This window comes from Protopterus annectens, chromosome 1.part0, assembly GCF_019279795.1.
Source record: "Protopterus annectens isolate FY-2018-M chromosome 1.part0, PAN1.0, whole genome shotgun sequence".
Lineage (NCBI taxonomy): Eukaryota > Metazoa > Chordata > Ceratodontiformes > Protopteridae > Protopterus > Protopterus annectens.
The window spans coordinates 511,757,397-511,774,924 of NC_056725.1; the positions used below are offsets into that span (position 1 = coordinate 511,757,397).

Consider the following 17,528-nt stretch of genomic DNA (forward strand, 5'->3'; position numbering starts at 1 on the left):
GAGTTTCTTCTCTCCACGTAGTCTTTTTCCTGTTGGTGTCAAATATGCAATCTATTGCACTGACTGTGGTAGTGTAGCCCTGTTTGTTTGGATATTTTGTACATGGGGCTAAGAAGCTGAAAAGTAAGAAGCTGCTGATAAAAGACTGGTTTCCGGACAGATATGTCCGGAGTTGGAGGAATCCGGAATGGCAGCCCCGAGTGGGGAGGTTTTGATGACAACATAATACAGGTGAGATAGTTACATGTCAACAGAACGGCTTCGCATTGATCTTGGTTAAGAAACATTCCTTCTCGAAAAAAGATGGTTAAAAAACTTTGCTCCTCAGCGAGCTGAGTTGTGTTGTGTCCGTTGCAAGGTTTATCAGGTTATTTTATTTGCAACAGTTTTTAATGCTTACAAGTAAACATTTGTAATACAAATAACCGAAGCTGGATAATAGTAGTGAATAAAATTAATTCAATGTCCAAGCAAGTGAATTTTAAATTTAGAACTTTAGCTTAAATAGAAAGTAAAAAAAAACCTGTTACATGCTCGTTGTCAAAAGTGCGGAAATTTAAAGTTTGTGCAAATACACACCCCTGGGAATCTATGTGGACACTCCACTAGCCTTTGGTTACAATGTGACCCATGTGTCCCCTATTGTAAACAATTTAATTGCAGTCTATATTTAAAAGTATGATGCCCAGATTCAATGTTGTGCCTTTCGGCTTTTCCCGGTTAGGGGTTGCCACAGCGGAACTCCGGTCCGCTAATGATTAGCAGTAGAATGTTACGTGCCGAGTTGCCGGCCCTGACACACAACCTTCAACGAAGGTACGCCCATTCACGCAAGTCTCCACACAGAAGACGCTCTAGCTGAGAATTGAACAGGACCATGTTTTACTGTGAGGCGACAACGCTAGATGCCCAGATTCAATGATGTAATAATTTCACAATATTTAGCTGTAATTAGGTCGTCATTTAATATAGTGCCCCATTCAGTATGTACCTGTCCAAACTGGAACGACCACACTGCTATCTCAAAAAACATGATCATCTCAAAGCCTCGTCTCTCTTCTCGGAATCGTACAGACTACTAAAGACTGTCTCTGCTTCGCATGTACTGACCCTATAGTGTCAGTCTTATTACACATTTGCAAGTCCAGTGGTAGCATCAACACCCAGTCAAGGGATCTCGATTTATTCTACAACAAAAATAGAATGTGTTGGTGGGATAAGTATGCATCACAGAGAGCACTTCTTTTATGGAACTGCCTTGCTCACCACATAAAGCAAAGTGCTTCTCTTACTTTATTCATAGGTAATTTGGACAAATGAATGAGAAACCACAAATTCATCCCCAGTTTAGTACCCATGTCCTTGATGGATAGGGCAGCAAGTAAATGTAACTGCATATCATTATTCTGCTCGTGTGTTGGTTATTTGTACACAAAATATAAGGGCTAAAAACTGCAGTGGGAATATAAGGCTAGGTTTCTTAAGATCCTCACAGATCAGTAGACAAGTAAGTACTTGTGAACCTCTATTAGAGTCCCAATATTCCCTTACCAAAAGATAGAACCTAAAAACTCTTGAAGTGTGTCCATCTCCTATGGATGAATTTTGGGTGGTAGCTGGTTCCAAAGGAAATGACTAAGATATAAAAAGTAACTCCTATGTGAAGTGTTCCCTCTAGAACAGCTTACAGCTTTGCACCATGTAATATGGGCTGTCTGTGATGGACACTGGACCCAGACCATTTAGGTGAGCATCAACATGTATAGCCAGAAGTCACCATTCAACAACCTTGAGTACAGATCATTGTGGTAGTTGAGGTGGGACAGTGCTTGTGCATTTGTCACTCCTCTCAGCTCCAGTCTTGGTAAGCAGTACCTACTATAGTCTGCATTCCTAAGCTAAAAGTAGGATGTTTTTACAATAGCCAGGAATAGACACCTGATCCCAAAGTCTCAACTTGTCAAGATCAATACCCAGGTAACGTAAATACAAAATAAATACCAGCTTATCATTTCCATAGACTGCCAAAGGTGAATGCAGTGGGAAATTAGCCAAGTGAATAGTAGCATGCTCCAACACAGCCCAAGACTTGGATGGGCTCCGTTTTAGTCAGTAATTAAATCCAAGCAATCTTGTAATGGTGTAAACTTAGACTCTCTACTTAAAGAGAGCGAAAACTGAATGTCATCAGTATGTGTTTGATAAGCAATCCTTCAAGTTCCTCCCTCTCTGGCAGCATATACACAGTGAATAACAAGAGGGCCAATATCAAGATCTGTGATTCACCACATTAATATTTATGCTTCTGAAGAATTTAAATTAAAAGCCATGCATGGGAGTATTGCCTGAAAGACACAATACAAACCAGTTCAGGATCACACTAGTTAACCCACAGTGTACCCTCAGGCATTTGATCAGGATCCCACAATCCACAGAGTCAAACTCTGTAAAGAGATCAAATAAGACTAAGACTGAGTAGTTTCTTTGATCCCACACCATGAGAATGGCCTTGACCATGTGAAAGAGGATTGTCTCCATACTGTGTCTTAATTTATAGCCAGACTGACAAGGATCCAACACTTCATGAAGCTCTAAAATGGAGTACAGTTGGGCATAGACCACCTTCTTAGTAAGTTTTCTATTAAAAAGAACATTTTGGGATGGGGTATGGGGTTGTAATAAGTCTCTCCTGTACTCAAATCGCATATTATTGCTTCCAAGTACCTGAGATTAAAAAGTAAACTTTATTCAGCTTTTAAAATGTTCCCACTAGCCTCTTGAGAAGTATTCACATTATTCTTGGTTATCTCCCCATGATCACAAAACGGCTGTTTTAGATGAGTGTACTTGTTCTGTAACTGTATGTATATTCTTTTTTTTTTCCTTTTGTAGATATTATTTTAGTTCATTCTATATGTATTACTGAGAGATTTCAAAAATTGTACTTTGATCAGAAAAGTATTAATGTGCCTGTTTTTACCATAGGAATGGGATATATATTTTTGAAGTAAATCCACTTTTCTTTTTTGACTTGCACTGGTACTGATCTTGGTTAAGTTTTTTTACCACCTATCCTTATTTAAGCAGTTGTCCTCAAAGTAGAACAGAAGTGCAGAGGTAAATTAATAGAAATCACTTTCTACAATATTTCTAACTATTGCTGAAGGCAGTATTGTTGTAACTGATTACTGTGCCATAAAAGCCTAGAAATCTATAAAATTTTATAATGGTGAATACTGATTTTGGTACTATGAAAGTGAGTCATTTGTGTAAGAAATGTATGTAATGTCTGGCTTTGGGTATTTAAAAGGATTGTAACTGCTGTCACAGTATTGCTGTTTTTTGTACATGGATGTGGTGCGTAATAACTTGCTGTAAAATAATGTCCCTTATATGTTGCGTATCTGCTTTGTCCTCCTTTCCAAAGTGTACTTACATAAACACTTCTCTCCCACACTTCTAAGATGGCTGAACACTTGAGTAACAGCTTAATTTCAGCTCTCCCAGTTTGAAAACAGAAACTCAGAAAAGGTAGGCAGTGAATTTGTCTGTTTGGGTAAACTTAGTTACTGGTTAGTAAGTACCACTATAAAAAAAAAGTAAATAAATAAAAATAAAGGAGAGAGAGAAATTCAGAGAACCTGAAAGAAAATCAATCACAAAATGTGAGGAGAAAACACTGTATGAGAAGAATCCTGCAGCTGTTTAGCAAAAAGCAGTTCAAGTTCCAGCTTTGGTGCAAGACATGACTTCCAGTAATCTAGAGGAAAAAAAAACACTGATTAAAATAAAAGAAACACTGAAGTAGTATATCAACTCAAATAACAAAAGGCTGGAAAAAAATGGAAGAAGCTTTAAATAGATATTCAAATGAGCTAATAAAACTGCAAAAATCAGTGGTTGAAATGTAGAAAAGGCTGGCTGCGTATGAGACTGTGAAGAAGAGATGTTTCAAAAAATGGTGGAGGTAGAGTACAGATAACATGGGATTTTCTGCTGTACTAGAGAAACTGGAAGGAACAGACTGCATTAATTTTATGATAGCACAGAAAGGCAGTTGGACTGGTATTCCACAGCAGGAGTTAATTGAAAGGGTACATCGTGTGTATATTCCAAACCTGGCCATGAAAGAGCAGCCAAGACCTCTAATAGTAAAGATGCTATCCAGCCAGCAGAAAGAGTTGATTCTAGCAAAACTGTGGCAGCAGAACAAAGTACTAAAAGTGGGCGATAGTAGGATGTTTGTGGAAAATGATTACTCACTGTACATTAGGCAGATCGAGCAGTCATAGAATTTCAAGAAGCAGGTATGAGATTCAAACTGCTGTGTTCAGCTAGTTTTAGAATATTTTTTTTCCCTGGAGTTTCAAAATTATTCTTTGATGCAGAACATGCTAAGGAGGAAATGCAAAAGTTTGTCCAGCAAAAAGTGTGCCATCAAACAGAAGGGTGTTCTGCTTCTTATTCTTTTGGTAATGAAGCCCTTAGATTGACTATGCCAGTAAAACCTTTTCTAATGTTCCAAAGAAAAATGCTTGAACGATAGAAAGAATACCAGCAGGAGAAGCAGGAGTACTTTGGAAATGAACCAGTGATTGGATTTCTGAGGTGGAGATCAACAGGAAGAATACCAGCAACTCAGAAATTGATTAATGCTTTGTAATCTCACATTTTATTCATTTCATTTGTGAAGTATGATGGAACAAGAAAACCTGGAAATACTGGATGTTTTTGACTTTGTTAAATTTGTGGGGGGGTTTCAAGGAATATGCCCTACTTCATGTCATTAATGTTTGGGAGAACATTTAGGAGAGGTTAAAAAAGAAAGGAAAGAATTAACTTAAAGTAAAACAACTTTTTGTTTTAACAGTATTTTTGTAGTACATGGTATATAATGCATGCTATAAAGTAAAACTTTTCACTTATTTTTGTGTGTAGTAGGAATACTAAAGTAAATAGGTGCCCCTATTTCTTTTCCATTCCTTCTTTCTTGTTCAGTTTTAAGGAATATAGGCACTTCAGTGTAAAAAGAGAAGAAAGCCTAGACAGAGTGTGGTATAAGAAAATTGATACTTTTTTTATTTTGCATAGGGAATGACTGGCTTTAAGGCCCTTGTCTTGGGTTTTAAGTGAAAGCAAATAAATACAGGAACACTGAATATAATGAATAGTGAATAATGTTTCCCTCTATCACATAAATGTTTGCAGTGTAGTGAAACACAGTTGTGCATCTGGTTCTCATGTTTATATGAAGGGAATCTGATAAAGAGGCAATAAAAACAGAATCTTTCTTTTCAATGGTTATTGTTTTCTCAAAGCATTTAAGTTGTTTTCATCTGGGAGAGGAACAAAGATAAGACAAAGACAGTACTTTGTGGAAGCAGAAGCACAGGCTGTATCATGCATAACCTTCGTCATAGGTTAATCCAAGTTTGTGAGTGTGGCTGTCATTTTGGCGCAGTTGCTCCTTTTAGGAGGGTTACATTTCATTATTTGAAGATGTACATAGGTTTGTGTACTAGTAATAAGTTGAGGTTTTGGGGGTGTTCTGGAGGTGTGTTTGTCTTTAGTTTGAGTTTTTTCATCAAAACAACGTTTTGTAAGATGTGACATAGGTTCAAATGGATGTGTCGAGAAACAACTGTATAAAAGATCATCCTGCCAAGCGTCAATATATACATGTAACACAAAAGCTGAAACTAGAAATTAAAAAAAAGCTGTTATACATAACAGATGGGAATAATGTCCTATAACAACTCTGTTCATATTATCTTTACATGTGAATGGACTCACAAATATATACAGAAAGAAAGAGTAGTGAACTATATTAAAAAGCCACAGTTCAAATGGGAGATGCATTTAGAAAGAATTGAGCATGTGAATTTGAAAGAATTGAGCATGTGAATTTGATAAAGAAATGATTTCAGGATGATTATTCAGCAGAATATCTGGGACAAAGAAAGGGATTGCTTAGATTAATTGTGAGAGGAACTCCAAAAGTGATGGAAGAGGAAAAAAAGATGATAATGGTAGATTTGTAGTATTAAGGGGCTACTGGCAAGGGAGGAGGAGTTTGCTGGTATGTATATTCCACCTAAAAATGTTACAGTGGAGCTTAAGAAAATTCTGAGAGAAATAATCAGCTTTCTGAAGGGAATATTAATTATAGATGGTGACTGGAATTTGATTTGCAACATTGAGACTGTATCTGGGAGGCCTATAAAGGGAAAATATAGCAAAAGAGTATGCATTTGTGAAGACATTTATGAAAATATTTGGTATGGAGATGTGAATTAAGTAGTAGGAGTTCCAAGAGAATTTACATATTTCCAAAGGTACAAAACTGGGCTAGGCTAAACAAATTATATTTCACAGGAACATGTGCATTTAATTGAAAGCATCCAATAATTATTTCAGAACACATGCCAATAATAACTAAAACAAAAATGCAGAGTAATGAAATAAAAATGAGACATTGGTGCTTCAATGCCTATCTGTTAAAAAGGGAGGAATTTTAAGGAATGGGTACTGGAAATTATTCAGGAGTTGTTGGAGAAGATGGAAATGTCTACTGAAAAAATACAGTAGACTTCCTTTTATCCGGTCTCGCTAGGACCAGACCTTAGGCTGGATAAACAAATGTCTGGTTAATCAGAAAAAGCATACAAGATAATATTTATAAGTTATAAATCAGCAAGAATAACAGGATTTGTGTTAGTATGCATTTTTCTAATGAATATGAAGCCTGAAACTCAAATGTCTGTCATTATTTAGCACAGAGGAGGCAGAAGTGTTATTCTTCTGTGTTGTCTTTTGCTAGGACTATGGTAATAAGTTGATGGCTGGTTAAAGAGAGGCCGGATAAGAGGGAGTCTGCTGTAGCTAGGGAGTGGGACAAAATTAGAGTTTAAAAATTGGGTGGAAATAAAAGAAAAGGAGATATGGTTAAGAAGTAACAAGAATTATTTACAAGGGTTGAGTATTTTAGAATAGGGGGAATCTTACAGAACAAGAAGAGGCACACTTACAGAGTGCTAAAGAGTAAATAAGGAACTGCCTGAATATGTACGAGTTTAGAAAGACTGCTATTATGCAACTGTTTTTTGATAATAACGCCAGAGTTCAAAAACTTTTAGCACAACAGCTCAGGCAACAGAAAGTAAAAAGGGTTGTTGCCAAGCAGGGAGCCTGTAATAAGGAAAAGAACCAGAGATCCTGTATATGTATTAGAAGTATTTCAGAAATTTTATAAAAATCTGTATAAAGCAGAGAAATATGGAAATCAAGAAAAAGTACTAATGGAAATATTAATGGAATAATTAAATATGCCAAGGTTAGAGGTAGAAGAGGCTCAGGGACTAACAGGATAGGAGAAGATGAGATAAAATAGTGATGTATAACCAATCTACAGGAAAGTCTTCAGAAATAGATGGCATTCCTGTGTAAGTTTGGAGGCTAGGAGAGAATAAATAAAGATCTGGAAGGTGTAGTGGCTGTAATACCTAAAGATGGTAAACCCCCATCAGATCCAGTTTCGTCTAGACCCATTTCAATTCTAAACCATGATTATAAAGTGTTTGTCTATAATGGCTGAAAGACTAGCAAAGGTGTTGCTAAAATTGATAGATTTGGATCATTGTATTTTTGTGTAGGGGAGGCAAACGTTTAGATCACTACTGTTCTACTAATACTGTTAGAGGGAAACAGAATGTAAGAAAAAACACTGGTCTTAATGCAGAGAAAGCATATGACAAAATAAGCTGGGATTTTATGAGTAGGACAATGGAAACATTTGCATTCCCGGATAAAATTATAAGGTGGATTAGGAGGCTGTATGAGGGATTGGAGGTGAAAATTTGTGTGTGTGTGTGTGTGTGTGTGTGTGTGTGTGTGTGTGTGCGTTCTGTGATAAGTTCTGTTTTCAGTACAAGAACCAGCAGGCAGGGGTGTCCCTCTTCCCTTTGTTATTTGCATTGTATTTGGCGAAGAAAATAAGGGACTCAAAAATTCAAGGATATAATTGGTATGGTAGTCAAGAAAAGTTAGTTTTATTTGCAGATACATACATACAAATGTTTCATGTAAGGGCATTAAAGCCCTTCTAGCTTGCCAATATGCCAAAACACTTGTTCCCATAATAAATGTCCAGGCTGTTCTTAAAAATATCTAAACTAGTACTTGCTGTAATGTAATTTAGTAGTCTGTTCCAAGCATCAGCTACTCTGTCAGAGAACCAATGAGTACACTTCTCATTCCCATAGAGTCTTCTATATAGGTTATCTGACGATTCTCTAGTACTTTTTGATAACCCCAAACATTCCCAGAGGTAGTTGTCCCTAAATGCCCTATATACCTGAATAAGATCTCCTTTTAAATGTCTGTAAGAGACACTGTACAAGTTCAGATATTTTAGTCTTTCATAATAACTTAGATTTTCACATCCATGGATGCCTTTAGTATATTTCCGCTGTACTCTTTCCAGTTTATTCATGCTTGTTTTCCTATAGGGTTTCCATATTGTTATTCCATATTCAAGTTTGACTTTAATGTAACTAACAAACAATGACTTCATTATGTTTGATTTCCTAGACTTTATAAATCTTTTTATACAACCTATAGTTCTATAACTGTCATTAGCCAATTGGTTGATATGGTTAGAAAAACTCATAGCTGAATCTACCCATATACCCAGATCTTTAAATGAGTCTACAGTTTCAATCACTGTGTGCTGTATTAAATATTCACCTTTCAGTTTATATCTCCCAAATCTCATATGCTTAGTATTTATCAACATATTATTCTCCTGTGCCCAAATGGTCAATTTAGTCAAATTATTTTGCAGACATGCCTTATCCGTAACACTTGTAATCAGTTTACCCAATTTCAGGTTGTCAGCATATAGACTGTAGAACACCTCAGATGAAAAAGTAAGGTCTGAAAGATACAATCTAAACAAGTAAGGGCCTAGTACAGAGCCCTGTGGGACACCTTGACTGTAATCAAGGATTTCACCTGTCCAGTTGGTGTGTGATACTTGCCATGTCCTATTTGTAAGCCATGCAGCTATCCATCTTATCAACAGTACATCAATACCTAGTTGTACTAATTTATTGATCAGTGTTTTGTGCATGACCCTTGTCAAATGCTGAAGTTAAATATATATAAATCACATCACAGCACAATTTTTCATTCATAGCTGTTATTATATTGTTACAGAACATCATGTTACAGGTGGTAGTAGATCTATTTTCAACGTATGCATGCTGATATATGGTTTCAAGTCCCAACCTATCCAGTTCTGACAATAACTAACTTATCCAGTATTACTTTCTCCATTATTTTTCCACAACATGAAAGTAGACTTAAGGGTCTATATGATTCTGGGTTTGTCCTACTCCCCTTTCCCTTAAAGACAGGTTTAATAAGTGCATGTCTCCAATCTTGAGGAATGTCCCCATATTTATATGACCTAGTGAATAATAGATGTAATGGCAGTGTAAGTTCTTGCTTAAGTGTTTTCAAATCATTGTTACTTATTCTGTCTCCTCCCTGTGCTTTGTTTGGATCCAGTTTGTACAGTTCTTTTTCAACATAATCTAATTTGATTCCAGTATCTGGGGTTACCTGCATGTCATTAGAACAATTTACCACCCCTTTTGTGGAGCCCAGCTGTTTTGCATAAGATTTTGTAAATATATCTAATATGTTGCGACTGAGAATAAATTTTAGAATCTGCACCCAGTTTATCAATTTGTGTATCTTTACTCCTTCCACATCTTATGTATCTATAAAAAGGTTTCCTATTATGCTCAATATCTTTAAATAAGTTTTCTTCAATTTTTTCTTGATCTTGTCTAACCCTATGCTTAATCTGTTAAGCTTGTTTGTTTCAGTTTTTAAAGTTGTAGTTCGACCTCTCTTAGATTTCTTACATTTTTTGTCTCTCACCTTAATCAAGTATCTTGTTCTTATGGGAATATACCCCCCGATGTTAAACATTTTTTTGGCTTTTTGCACTCAAACAATTTCTCTTTCAAACCTTTCCACATTCTATCTGCAGTTTTTCCACTGAATACCTCACTCCAGTTAGTTTTATATAGCAACTTTTTTGCTTCCCTATAATCTGTAATTAACCTTCTGTGCATTGGCTTAGATTTCAATTTGGCAGAATTATCTAGCAACAAATTAACCTTTATGACCCCATGATCACTGCACATCAATGGTGGTAAAACTTGACTTGAAGTTACAGTCATTTCTTTAGGAACACAAACAATATCTAGTAGATTCCGTACCCTGGTAGGTTTTTTACAATCTGAAGCATTTGTTGTTCCTGAATATACTCTTTCCTTGAATATACTCTGTGAATAATTTCTTTACTGACGTTATTGAATCAATATTATTCCAGTCTGTTTCTGGTGAATTTAAGTCCCCAGCTAATATTATTTTTCCCTCCTGTGTTTCATGTAAGAAATGTATGAATTTCTCTAGGTCATCTGCACTTAACTTTGGTGGTCTGTACACTCCAACAATTGTTATATGTTCCAGGGTTGTCTTTATTGTCACAGTTACACAGCGTATAGTATTGGTATTATCATTGAACACGTAATAATCACAAGTCTCATAGCTATCTTTAATCCCTATCATAACACCTCCACCTGATTTTTTGTTAGAATGTCTGTTACAGTAAAAACATTTATACCCTGACATAACTGGTTTCCAGTCATTGTTCTTTAACCATGTTTCACAAAGTATAATAACATCAATCTTGTGGGAATGTAGCAAATTTTCTAATAAAAAAACTTTATTATTAATGCTCCTAGCATTAACAACCATCAGAGATGCATCAAATGTTGCTATCTGTGAACTGTTACATTTTTGACCTGGCAAAAATCCTGGCTAGTGTTTGTCAAATATTGCAAAATATCTGCTGCAAAAATTCTCTTCTCTGATCTAGACAAATGCACACCATCCTGCCTGAACACGTGTGCCCAAAAGAAGGCTTGGATGCTGTATACATTTCCATTTTTTAAAGACGGACATTTTTTCCATGTAGGTGTTTATCCAAAAAATCTTTTCATTCACAGTGACCTTACTATCCTTTCTATAGGTGATTTGTGAAAAATATGTCCTAACACCAGTACATGCTATACTATCTAGGATGGCTGTCAGTTCCTGACTAACAGTCAGAGAATCTTTGTTGGTGACATCATTTGTACCAACATGAATAAAAACAGATCCATACTTCCTTACATTAAGGCGTTCCGAGGCTTGTTTCACATCTTCTATTTTTGCTCCTGGCAAGCATAACACTACTCAATGTTCATTGTCATCTCTGCAAATATAAATATCAGTTCCTCTGATAACTGAATCTCCAATTACAAGAATATCTTTACTGACCATCTCTGAAGAATCTTCAGCTTCTAATATAGTCATTTCGGCTCTACCAATTGTTACGAAGGATAGATCTTCATTAGTCGTATTAATTCCACTGTTTTCATTGCGTATTAAATTCTCATCCAGCTGGCATTGTAAATCCACAGCTTGAGCCATGTAGTTAACATCTGTCTTTCTCTTCTTTTTTCTTACAGTAATGTTCTTCAATCCTTCCACGTTCCGTTTTGATTTCTTCCTTTTCACCTGCCCCTTGCCTTTTTTTTTCTACCTTTTCCATTGGAAAGGTGATGCCTTTTTCTGTAGACTGAGGGTTTTCTGATAGACAAATATCTTCATTCCTTGTCACCAATGTGCTACATAACAAAGCAGTGTCCTTTTTACTACATATTCTCTTTACTTTACAGTCATTAATCAGTTTCTTTTTCTTCCCTGTTATTTGTTGAGAACTTCTTCATTTCTTTCTTTTGTTGTTTCCTTCTAAACAAACCGGATCCTCAGATTGCTGAGTACTTGCATCCACAATTCTATAGTTCTCAGGGGCCTCATCATCTTTCATAGGAGTTGAATGTTCTTTGCAGAAAATAGATGCATCATTTTCTAAATCTGTTCTATGCCTTATTTAGTTCATCAGTCCAGTCATTAATATATGATACAACAGTTCTCCAAGCCATGCCAGTTGCACATGTGCAATCATCATCATTAAGTCGAGATTTGCTACTAACAATGGTAAGCAAATCATCCAGCTTTTGACACGAGGAACAAAGATCACCAGTGTTATCAGCTGTTACCTTTAAATATGCATAACATTTATTACACTGTACAAGATAGTTGTGCATTAGCAAATCGTTAATTGCATACTCATTTAAGGAATTCATATTCGGCTTTAATTGAATAAAATATTGCAAAGGAAAAAAAATTACACAAAGTCAGTAGCAAAGAATTTAAAGGAACTTAAATCAACTTCTATGACAAATTATACCAGCAATATCCAACTAAATAATAAAATACAATAAAGTTGTTCTGACCATACACGTTCTACCAGCCAGACAAAAGTTGTAATTTCTTTAGCTTCTGCTCACTATAGCTTGTAGTCGCACCTCATTTTAACAGTAAAAATAAAAACAACTCTTACCAGTCAACTCCATAACAAATCGCAAACCAAGACAGGATTGTTTTTATATGCTCAGAACTTTCCTTTCTACAGTCTGTGTAAATTTATAGCTGTCTAAGCTCCTTGTGGTGGCTAGAACTTGCCTGTCCAAAACCTATCCCTTTCTCACAACCAAAAGTGAAACTAAAGGTAAAACAAAATATAGATCAAAGTAAAGCTTGTTAATAAGCAGTCTCTTCCTACCTACAAACAGTTAAAAATACGGATAACAAATGCAATATAAATTCAAATAAAACTTCTCTTACCAGTCAACTCCACAACAAATCACAAACCAAGACAGGACTGCTTTGATATGCTTGATATGCAGATGATATTTTATACCTGATAAAACCAGAAAAGGACATTTTGGTGTTTTGGAATATTCTGAGACAGTTTCATGTCTTTTCTGGATACAGAATTTATGAAGGTAAAACAAAGGTAATAGCTGTAAACTAAGTACCCACACATAAATTCTTTCAGCAATACTCATATTTATGGTGACATGACCAAATGAAGTAGTTAGGAGTATGGATTGAAAAGGATTCTAGTATGGCTGGTAAGCATATGTGGGAAGAGACTAAAAAGATAATACAAAAACTGAGCATTCGGAAGCTCTGTTTTATGGATGTAGGTAGCAGGATAGAAGCAGTGAAAATGTTTTGGCCCCTTTAGTTTGATATACAGGTCAGGCACATTTTTATCAACCAGTGGAGAAGTTGAGGATTGCAGTTAATGAAGAGTTGAAGGATTTTATCTGGGAGAGGAGGAGGGGAGGAGGGGAAGATGAGAAGAGTAAAGTGGAATAAGTTGATCCTTCCAGTAGAAAAAGGTATATTAGGATTACCTGATTTGAAGAGGTATTTCAGAGCTACACAGTTAAGGCTCCTATACATAGTACAAACAGAAAGCTATAATTTTAAAATGGAAAGGGATGAAATGGGGGAAGCTCAAGAAACAATGACAGACTGTGATTTTGGATGCAGATCTTTAAGAAGAATAATGGTAACCATATATAACAGTGTTCATAAAGTAGCAGAAAGTATTCTAAGAACTAAGCCAGCACGAGGATGGAGAAAGGAGATTCTGCCGATTAAGGATGACTGCAATTAGGGGTACAGCGAATAGGCAAGAGGGGTCTGTAAATTACTGAAGAAAACTGGCGAAGGAACCAAGGTACTGAGAGCAAATAATTGGAGAGGGAAAGGTAATAGAATGGGAAGTGGCCAAGAATTCATCTGGACTACAGGCTGGAGGTTGCCTTCTGTATTAAGGATTGATAACAGAGTATAGGCAAAGAGAAAGAAATTGGAGGAACCTAAGTGAAAGACCAGTAGAGTTTTTACTAGAATATCCAACAGAAGCTGCTGTTAAACATGAATAATTAGTAGGGCATATAAAATATTTCATGATAACTTGTAGGGCATATAGAATACAATATTTCATGATAACTATAGGAATCAATCAGAGGAGGTTAGAAAGGATTGGGAAAAGAGGTTGAATAAGCAATTCATAAAGAAACAGTGGGAGGATATATGTATGTCTCCCAAATGTGCAACATAGTCTAGAAGCAGTGAATATAGTAATATGAATAAAAAATGGAAGTGGGATCTTTAGAAAAGGGTAGGAACAAATTACATAGAAAAATGGGAATTGTGGGAACATTACATGCAGAATAATGTTTTGGAGGAGGAATGAGGTTTAGGGGAAGGCAGGATCTGAAGGAGCTTTGTAATGTTTGACTGACAATGACTGGATAGATTGTAAGCTATGTATAATATTTGCAATTGATTTGTTTTCATTTGTATAAATGTATTCTTGTCTATATCATAAGTGATAATTAGTAAAGATGTGTCTTTTTAAAAAGCAGTGGTAGTAATCTTTGCCACTTTGAGTTGTTTGTTTTTCCTTTTCATTTAAGTAACTGGAGATGCCTGCAATGTGAGGGATGGTAAATATAGTAAGCTTGGAGTGAGTACTTATCTGTATGTGTTGGTTGTCATGTGGAGGTCTGACCTGTTGGTGTCGAGACATATGCTTCTTCTAATATATGGCTTGGTGCATGTCTGTTTTTCAAATGACAAGACCACTTGTGTTGAGTGTGTAGCTTATGTTTGAATTGTTTAATCTAAAGATTTTTAAGTCGGATCTGAATTAGAATAAATTACATTTGTAGGTGCCATTGATGCTTCCAGTCTTCACTGGAGAGTTTGGAGGCCAGTAGCTGAAGGGGAAGTAGTTGGTTTAATTGCATTACTGCCTTTTAAGTAATAATTATATAGTTTTCTCTTGGTATGATGTCTAGAGAGTTGTAGTTACTGATCTACTACTTATTTTTCATTGGTAATGTAATTTGTCCGTTGGTCGTAAGTGACTTTTTTATTTTAAAAACAGTCTGGGTTTGAATAACTGCACAAGTTATATGTCTGTCCTGTGTGTCATCAAGAAGGTACTTTGTCAGAAGCAGATGCAGTGAAGGTTAAATCTGTTTGAGGTTTGCAGTGTATGTAATGAAGGGTATTCTAAGGTTGCATAGTTTGTATTTAGAAAGCATGTCTTGTATTGAGTTAGTTTTAGTCTTGTGATATTTATAGTTGTTCTTTTGTTTAGTTATTTAAAAATCAGATGACAACAGTACTCCAGTGGACATTTCCTAAAAACTCCTGAGGCAGCACAAAATTGCACCATAATTGGTAGTTCATACAGATGTTACAGAGGGAAACGTGTGGATAGGCAGGTACACATAATCTGGAAAGGGTAACGATATACAGTAAGTATGTTTTATTTGGGTGGATTGGTACACTGTGCAGCCTTAGCATAATACTGTTTTTATTTTTAGTTCGCAGCAGAGGTAGCTTAATATTTGTCCTATGCATCCTCAAATTCTGTCACTGTTTTTGACCTAACTTTCTCTCCAGCAAGGCTGTGCTAGTCATCCACTGCTCTTACTGTGAACAAATGGCTTTATCACCCTTTTACCCTTTGAACTGCACAGTATATCCTTTTCGTATTGTAAACCTGGACATGCCTGCATGAGTTTTTGATTTCCCATCAGGGAATTAAACCTATTCTAATAACTTCTTCCATCAGACTCCTTTATCATTATGCATATTGACCTCTTCCATTTTCTGTTTTTGTTTTCTAGTGCCGTGTGTCATCATGTTTGTTACCTTCATCTATTGTGGCTTTCCTTGGAAAACTTAAGGCCTCTGAAGCATTAGCTGCTGTTTTCTGTCATTATTTGTTTGCTTATTTAAGCAGCTGTGTGTTCCAAAGCATGCTTAATTTTAGATCACCTGCTGGGTTGTTAGATGTCCGTTTCCGTTTTAGGTGTTACTTCTGCTTTTCATCTGTTTTGTTCACTTGTCCTGGGTTTTTGCTTTCAAGATGCATTATTTTGCAGGTTGTTTTGACAAACCGCTTTATGTATTTTATGTGCCTTCTGTACATCAGCCTGTTGATTTTCAGTCGTTATCATCATGGTAAAGACTGAAGGAAATCATTAGCTCCATCACCAATTTTCAGTGGCTCACTACTGATGGCAGTCTCAGTTTGTGTGGACTGCAATTCTAAATATTTTCTCTTCTGCATAGCATAGCCAGTGTTTTGCATAATTTGCAGGTTACTTGTTATACAGTTTTATCTACTTTGAATCTGCCTGAGTCATTCTGTTATATACTGCATGGAGTTGTAAGGTAGTATAGTGGTATATTGAAGCACACTTCCCCAAGCCACATAAATGTGAAACTGTGTACAGTCTCTGTGGAAGTATAGTTTATACTGACATAGGTTATTTACATGGGGAGTTTCAGGCCTGCATACCATTTTATTTATTTTACTACTTGTGAAAGTTGGGAATTTCTGCAAGGTGTAAAATCCTGAAGTTTGGCCTGTTTGGTCCACTATTTTTTTTTTTGGGGGGGGGGGGGTAATTCCAGACCACTTTACATAATGGAAATTGGTCTCGACTTTGCTACAAACTCCCACCTCCAATCCTTTCTAGTATGCTACAACTCTGCATACAATTGCTGCTTTGGGACTTGCTTCCACTGGTTTCCTAATATAAAATTCTTCTCCTTATCAGTGATTCTAATATTTCCTTAATAGCTGAAGTACATCTTATAGTTTCAATACTTGTCTAATTCTCCCACTGTTTTAAACGTAAGTCAAGTTTTTCCGTTTTTGTCTAGGAACATTACCTTTTTGCATTTTTTTTAAATATAACAGGTACTGGCAGGCAATGTCTCAGTTCTGAAAAAACAGTAGGTTGAAGTCCATCGTGCCCCATGTCTATGTCCACCTTTAGCTGTTTTAAGTTCTTTTCAGAGCCTTTTTTTCTTTGAAATGACTGGGATCAGTTCATTTAGTCTAGGTATTTAGTAAATACCACTTGTTCTTTTAAGTAACAAGTAGAGGAACTCCATTAGCAGCTCTGTACTTCATCACCATCACTTTCTGCATCTCTTGGCTTCATTTTGGGCCTTTGCTTTTTTCACTGTTTCTTGCTTATTTTTGCTTTAATTAATATTCTCCGACTTCCACTTAAGTTTTTTTCTCTTTTTTTTTTAATTTACTGAATGTATTATGCTTTCTATAAGACTCGCGGTGGTGGTGCTGTGGTAGCATTGTCGCCTCACAGTAAGACGCTGTCTGATTCGATTCTCAGCTAGAGCATCTTCTACGTGGAGACATGCATGAATGGGCGTACCTTCGTTGAAGGTTGTGCGTCAGGCCTGGCAAGCCGGTACGTAAAAATCAACTGCCAATCATTAGCGGACCGGAGTTCCTCTGTGGCGACCCCTAACCGGGAAAAGCCAAAAGACACAAACAAATTATGCTTTCTATAGCCTTCACTGCCACCTTATTCAAGGGATTGGATTTGATATGGGACCAAAAATGATAACCACCACCACATGAAGGAATAAGTTAAGCAACTGCTAATGTCAGCAGCTGTCAGAAAAAAGCCATGGAAGTTCTGACCGTAGGG

General features: G+C 36.3%; 1 protein-coding gene across 1 annotated transcript in view; it reads left to right on the top strand.

The window, feature by feature from the left end:
* The first annotated feature begins 4 nt into the window (after positions 1–4).
* The window catches only part of YIPF3 (Yip1 domain family member 3), a 366,566-nt gene continuing 349,042 nt past the window's right edge, over positions 5–17,528 (top strand). The window contains exon 1 of the mRNA XM_044061028.1: positions 5–231. Coding sequence (XP_043916963.1) covers positions 163–231 — 69 coding nt within the window. The 5' untranslated portion in view covers positions 5–162. The remainder of the gene's footprint in view (positions 232–17,528) is intronic.